At 39.5% G+C, this 7,663-nt stretch overlaps 1 protein-coding gene across 5 annotated transcripts in view; it reads right to left on the bottom strand.

The window, feature by feature from the left end:
- Nucleotides 1-1,413: 1,413 nt before the first annotated feature.
- Nucleotides 1,414-7,663, bottom strand: part of rtel1 (regulator of telomere elongation helicase 1) — a 149,462-nt gene continuing 143,212 nt past the window's right edge. For all 5 annotated transcript variants that reach the window (XM_072556585.1, XM_072556587.1, XM_072556584.1 and 2 more), the window contains one exon: nucleotides 1,414-6,056. In XM_072556585.1, coding sequence (XP_072412686.1) covers nucleotides 5,928-6,056 — 129 coding nt within the window. In that variant the 3' untranslated portion in view covers nucleotides 1,414-5,927. The remainder of the gene's footprint in view (nucleotides 6,057-7,663) is intronic.

Here is a 7,663-nt window from a genome sequence, read left to right as displayed (position 1 = left end):
ATATTCCCAGTGCCCCTCACCCCCCCACCTCCTCTCTTCCCCCCCACCACCTCCCCCCCCCTCCCCCACCTCCTCTCTTCCCCCCCACCACCTCCCCCCCCTCCCCCACCTCCTCTCTTCCCCCCCACCACCTCCCCCCCTCTCCCCCACCTCCTCTCTTCCCCCCCACCACCTCCCCCCCTCTCCCCCACCTCCTCTCTTCCCCCCCACCACCTCCCCCCTCCCCCTCCTCTCCCCCCTCCCCCTCCCCCCCCCCACCTTTTATCTCAGCCCACTTGGCACACCAGCCTCATTCCTGAAGAAGGGCTTATGCCCAAAACGTCGATTCTCCTGCTCCTCGGATGCTACCTGGCCTGCTGTGTTTTTCCAGCACCACACTTTTCAACTCTGGTCTCCAGCATCTGCAGTCCTCACTTTCTCCCAGACTGGATCTGTCTAAACCTATCCAAATCACAGACCCGAGCACCCAAACTGTTACAAGGCAGTGAACTCCTCTGCTAATTAACCACCCAGAAACGCTCACCTCGCCTCATAATCTGTTAAAATATGAATGACAGAGAACTCCCAAAATCCACTATTTAAAGATAATAATATCAACTTATTCCTTATTTCTAAAAACAAACATTGAACAACTATTCACAACTCTCAGCCCCCCTTTCTCTTAATTGATTGTTATCTGCCTTCAAATGTATAAAATACACTATTCCAATAAAAAAAACTCATTGAAATTCCATCAACTTCATCTTTGGTGTCTTTCTTCCTTTGGCAGGGTAGCCGTCTTTCTTTTACTTGCAAATATGTTTTGCATGAAAAGGTACCTTTGATAGAGTGTTGCAATCTTTTGGGTCACTATCTCTCTTGATGGAAGTTACTGTCTTTCAAATGCCTGTTTTTTTTTTTACAGCCCTAACATCAGATCATCTCATTGGTTAAATGCTGGCAAAACAATAAAATCAAAATAGATTGGGTTTTAACTTCCGGGGCATACTTTAATCCGATTGGTTAGAATCAAATTGTTGTCAAAGTGGCAACCAACTCCAGTATCTATTTCACAGCCAAATGTTACACACTTTCAATTTTCTAGTACACTCTGGGACTACTAGCTAGTTATATGACAGGTGCTTGTAAGCACTCAGTGCAAAACAACATTCACTCTCTCCTAAAGGTACAGTACGCACCTTCAACTTCTTACAAGAAACACTCCCCAGGACCTCACCTTTAAGTGTGTAAGTCCTGCCCTGATTTGCTTTTCCAAAATGCAGCACCTCATTTATCTAAATTTAACTCCATCTGCCACTCCTGAGCCCATTGGCACATTTGATCAAGATCCTGTGGTACTCTGAGGTTACCTATTTTAAATCTGAAATACATAAACCTATGTTACGTAAAGGCATTAAGAGATATAGGCCAAAGGTAGGTATATCGAGTTACACTGCAGATTAACAATGAACTCATTTAATAGTGCAATAGATGTTATTTGAAACCAGTAAAAAATACACACGTGTAATTTGAGATTGTTTTGTGATGCAAACATTCCAGCATTCAGACGTAGCAGTAAGGTGTGTCAGTTATTTTTAGATAAAAATGATGCAGGTTTATTTGTCTCATACATACCACAAAATTTTTTTTGTTCACTCAGACTGACATTCAGTTCAACTGAGTAACTAAATGATTTTGAAAGACTTACTATTTTTAAGACAGCATACACTACGTGCTTATTTAATCTTGCTTTGTCATGTTTGCTTGATGTTGCAAAACTCTGAAAGAATACACTAGAGACAGAGAATCAATTTTAAATGAATAACAAATGCATTTGAATAAGTACTGGGAAAGAATTAAGTGCAAAATCTTAAGAATAACGGAGTTGGGTACTAAAAAAGCAAGACCATTTAAGATAATGATACAAGGCATAAACTACAAAGTTATGATACAATGGGGATTAACACTGGGGTTGTTTGGTATTGTATTTGTTATGTGAATTTTAAATTCAAATTCTATCAACAATGTCACTCATTAGGCTTTGAAGCTTCACTTCATACCTTAAACTTCAAGATGTCCGTAGTTATTGAAATTAATAATTATGGCTGTTCTTTATACAGCTGGTATTGGTATCATGAAGGACTGGACAAAATGATAATCAAATCAGATTAAATGACATATTGTTTCTATATTCTTTGAATTTATGTTTACCAATGAGTCAAATTTTCCAAGTCTACTCACAACCTTTAGAAGGGCAGGCAGGGAGCATTAACTGCTTGGGAGGCAAAAGTTCAACTTCCTGACTATAGCTTAAAGTTTTGCTATCAAATTCTCAGCGTTTCAGCCAAATTGGCTTTCCTTACCTTCATGACAGAGAACCTCTTTTGTATTAATTAGCCTTCCTTGGGCAATTGTGCAAGTGTAACTTATTAGCCAAAAGTGGCTCACAAACCCCAAAAATATCTATGAGGTGTGACAGATGCTTTTCTTCAAGCTCCAATGAATACTTCTTCTGTTACTTGGGCTCCTCAATAACCAAGGCCTCTCTCTCTTTGCACAAACTCTTAGTGTTTGAGGTGAAGCCTCTCTTTGTCCATCAGCCCATGAGATGTTTAAGCTATATGCAGTCCAGTCTGCTGTGATATGCAGACAATGAAGCCTGAACAGGTTAACAAGGCAGCCACAATGGCTGATAGTAACAAACCTGACTGGGTCAGTTCAGTGGGCTAAATGCAAAAGGGGTCTGAATTCAAAAGGTCATCTTTTGTGGTTTTGTTCTTATCCCATAAAGTAAGCCTTTGGTGAAATGCTACCATATGTCTATGTTCTCCTAGTTCTGAAGAAAGCTCAATAAGCCGACGCACTGGAGTATTACAGCTCCTTTGCTGTTTAAGTGTATATCATAGTGGGGCGGCATGGTGGCTCAGTGGTTAGCTCTACTGCCTCACAGCACCAGGGATGCATGATCAATTCCAACCTTGGGTGACTGTCTGTGTGGAATTTGCACATTTTGCCCGTGTCTGGGTGTGCTTCCTCCACATGCTCCGACAGTCCAAAGATGTGTAGGTTAGGTGGATTGTCCATGGGGAATCCAGGCTTAGAGGGAAAGAGTAGGGCTGGGTTGGGTGATGCTCTCTGGAAGGTCAGTATGAATTTGATGGGCTGAATGACATGATTCTGTACTGTAGGGATTCAATGCAAGAGGCACAGTGGGTACCAACAGTGCTTCATAAGTGAATGGAATAAAGAGCAATTGATTGCACATGTGCTATCCAATTGAGATGACTGGTGCCCAACCTTCTTAGCAGAAATCTTAAAATGTTAAGTCTCACTCATCAGACTGTGAAGCCTGCAACAGAGTGGTAGCTACCCTGGCAGAGGAGAGCGAATCAATCATCCATTCATGGTGCTGGAGTGAGTTTTGAGATCTGCCCACAGGTGTTAACCTTCACATGAACTTATTACCATCCCTTGGGAAGTGAAATTCCTTCTCTCTTGGGACACCTTACAGGAGAAACCACAGAACGGTGTCACTTACATACGGTGCTGGTTTTTACCTGGTCTCTGACATGTCTGGAGATGAGTAGGTGCAATGAGCACAGGGTGTGTGATGCTGTTGGGCAGTACAGGGTGAAGTGCTGACTGGATGCAATTTAACTACAGCACCTAGATGTTGGAGATCAGAAAATCCTGATGGGTGTCAGAACTTCCTGCCCATGATATTTGCTGCAGACCCATAAATGTATACGTGATGAGTTGAGAATGTAATTACCCAGGAATACCTGAGGGAAAGTCCTTCCTGCTTGTAGGTCTACGTCCACACTTTGAGTGAAAAGAAACCCCAACGTTAGGTTGTATTACCAAAAAGAGAGATCGACAGCAATGAGAATTATTTCACAAATTACGTGTTTGGAATGAAACTTCTTTGCTTCTGATTAAAATTCGAGTACATGGCGGAACTTGTTCCCACAATGGTGGAGTCTAGTTCAGGTATTCCTCATTCCTTAGACACTTCTGTGGAATCAGATGAATTTTGCCTATTCTTTTCACTGTTTCTCAGTACTCGTCTGTCTTGTTGCTAGTTGCAAGCACGGATTCTGATACATCAGATTTTTTTCATATGTTCCATTTAGCCTTGCACTCATTCCATACCCTGGCATGCTTTGTGTGCTTGTGTGTTTACAGTATATGAGTGTGTACAGGGAAAAAGAAAAGGTAAGGGATTTGCCAAACCCTAAGCAGATTAATGGACTTAATAATCTTTGCCTGATCTTTCATGTGTAACCTTTTCTTGTATCTACTTTCCCTTTCTTGTTCACGTTCATGATTCCATTGACAAATCATCAAAAATGACTGTGCCTATTGATACTGTGGTGAAAAAATGCAGTTAATTGCATAACATAGACATGCAAACAACTAAGGTCAGTTCAAAAATGCAGCACCAAACATTGTACTGCTGAGTACAAGATGAAGTTGTGAATTAATTGAATTAATCAATGCTTATCACTATTTACCCCATACTCAGCCATACCTGGCTTCAGCTGGTAAAAGCATTACCGAGATGGGCTTTGTTGAAGGAACAATTTAATGAATTTCATCATGGGGATCCCAGCTCCTGGGTAGTTGGGTCAATTCATTTTATAGTCAGGTGGTCAGCTGTAAAATTAACAAGTTTTAAACTGTCTAACCACTCCAGTGTATCTACCAAGGTAACTCACTTGACTGTGTCAAGCCTCCAGTTCTATCTCCGCATCACACACATTTTTGCAGGATCCCAGCCATGAGGGTCAGGGAATTGCCCAAAAATAGTTTAAACATCCCAGGCAATTCCCAGTCAAGTTCCATGGGTAAGGACCTCCACTAGTTCCTCATGTGCATCTTCCTCAATCTGACCAGTAGCTGACAATCCAGAAACCAGAAAATTTGGGCAAGATATATTTTTTCCAGTTTTGGAACTGGGATTTTGCTGTGGGGAGTGAAGATCCTGATGTTGGGATCAAACAAGGGCCATAGGTCCACTGCTGCTGGCAACCAGACTGCCACTGAGGCAACCTCCAAATTAGAGGGCTGGTAATTCTGGTGCCATGGGGGTGGAGAAACAATAGTGTTTTGCCAGCAGCTAGGTGAGCCTTATTGCTTATGGAGGCTGCCCAACTACACAATCACCTCTGATTTGGGCTGCATGCCAGGTTTGAGAGATCAGGGATCCAACTCACATGCAAATGCTCACTGGGGAACATTCCTAACTGGAATGCCTTTAACAGGCCTGTTAGGAGTAGTCATTATGTCCCTAGACTTCTGGCTCCTAACATGCCTTCATGGGTGAGTAAAATCTAACTCCTCACCCCTCCAAGAAGCAATCGTCGCTTAATTTTATGCCTGACTTCAGTTGATCGGGACCCCTGTACAACTGTTGACAGAAATGCAGTGATCAAATTATACGGTTTTGTGTTTCTGCATTAACTCCTTGCAGGGTTGGATAAGTATAACAGGCAACAATACTTTGAATATATTCATTTTTTTTCCCCACTGTTCCCCCACTAAATATCATCTTTTTTGATAGAGTGCTCTTGATCAGTTCAACATTTTGTCTCTGTGACAGATTTTCAAGTTTATACATTCAATTCCTTGCAAATGCAGAACTAAGTAAACTCACATTCATCACTCCACAGAATTACAGTGATAATTCAGTGTTCTACGCCATTAATTCCAGATCCAATTGAATTGTATTTCTACTACACCTTGACCACTTTTGATTCCTAAATTATTTTATATAAAAGCATACATTTTATCTTTTTTTTATTATTCAGACGTTTTCAACAAAGCTGACATTTTCAAAATTCAGAACTTTCCCAGATGTATGATAAATTAAAAAAGACATTTTAAAGTTACAAAAACACAAGATAGTTTATACCCAAATAAAAGTACTTTTGTCCAAAGAATTAAAGTCATTTCCTTGATGTATCCGGATTGCTCCTCACTTGATTCATAGACTGTGGATCATTTGTCCAAAAGAAAAGTTGCCTCAAGCATCTTCTGTTGACAGTCTCTTTGCACTGTGGGCACTTTTTATTTTTCTAGAAAGATGATAAGACAATGAAATCTTTGGAAATGCTGCATTTCAGTAAATATATTTACATTTTGATCTTTAGACTGCTGACAGTTAAGTAGACTTTCCTCTGAATTTTTGCTCAGTTCACAAAAGAATACTGCAAAATAACCACAATAATTATAATTGGAATTTTTCCCTTTCTAAGAATATTCTTCAATAGGATTAGGTTCACAGAAATAGCACTGGAAAATGTCTTTATTAAATCTTCCATTTCTCTATCCTACCTTTATTTTCTAACACAGATTTTACATGATGGGAACCGAAGATTTTCTTTAGTAAGCTTATAGAAGCAATTTATTTGTCAAGCCCGAGTGCTTTAAAATAATAGACTTACCTGTTTACAAACATGACACAATTTTCTACTGCAAACCATTATAGAAGGGATTATTGAATAAAGGGCTTAGAATGCAATAGTATCTTAACAGGTGAACCTTACTCTTATGCAAGATTCAACTTAAAACTCAGATAACATCTCTGTTCCCCTCCCACAAAGGTTTCATCCGCCCTCCTACCAACTGTACCAGCTCCAAAAATATTATGGTTGTTAACTTCATTAAAGCTGAAGACTAAGGCTTGTAGGTGTTTGAGGTAAAAATATCAAGGTTTACCAACACAGATATGATGATGTTGAGGTACAGATGCATTTTATTGAGAGCTATTTTCATTACAATATTCTGTGTAATGATTTGAAGTAAAATATTAATTTGTGCATTCAAAATTAAGTAATAATATAGTTATATAACTGGCCAATTATGCAGAACTACTACATATGAGACTCCTAAATTAGGACTAACATAGACGATACACAAATTTACTGTGGGCGTTTGTCAAGGAAAAGAGTTATATACATTTAAGTCAAAGGTTGCTCTTCTATATGGTATGAAATTGGGGCACCTGCACCAGAAACACAGCATTGGGAATTACCTTTAGCAAACATATGCGCAAACAATTAGGGTCAATAGAACAAGGAACTTCCTCTTTAACATCTTGGGATAATAATAAAGTATTTTTATTCTGGGCAACTGTTCTTCCATGGTTCACAATTATTTCATTTCTGGTTCCTGTCTCCAGTGACTTGCAAAGAAAACATGACTATCCCAATAGCTGATTATCAAAGAACATTTACAGTAAAGCATGTTATGTTTCAGAGAAATGGAGCAAACACATTGTTTTGAATCTTGCTGCTGGTTCCAAACCTTACAGACTCAAAGTAGCAAGATGAGACAATCTAACATCAGGAAACAAAAATAAAATTCAATCTGTGAACAGGAAAATTTTTTAAAAGTCTATAGATTACAAATATGGAAAAAAAAAATTCAAGGATCACATGCAAACCTGACAAGAGAATGCTGTTGTTTCCTTTTTTGATTCACTATAGATTTCTATACAGGCATAGAAAAATACAGCTCAGAAAGCCATTTTATTATTGTAATGGATCTCAATAACACCCATCACTGATGGTCACTATTTTCTGTCCCCTGCTATTATTGTTTTGAATCTATACTGTACACACAATATGCCTTTAATTTTTCCTAGATAATTAAGCTCCCAGAGGACAAGTACCCTGATAGT

This window comes from Chiloscyllium punctatum, chromosome 37, assembly GCF_047496795.1.
Source record: "Chiloscyllium punctatum isolate Juve2018m chromosome 37, sChiPun1.3, whole genome shotgun sequence".
NCBI lineage: Eukaryota > Metazoa > Chordata > Chondrichthyes > Orectolobiformes > Hemiscylliidae > Chiloscyllium > Chiloscyllium punctatum.
This window is presented reverse-complemented; position numbering and strand designations above follow the sequence as displayed.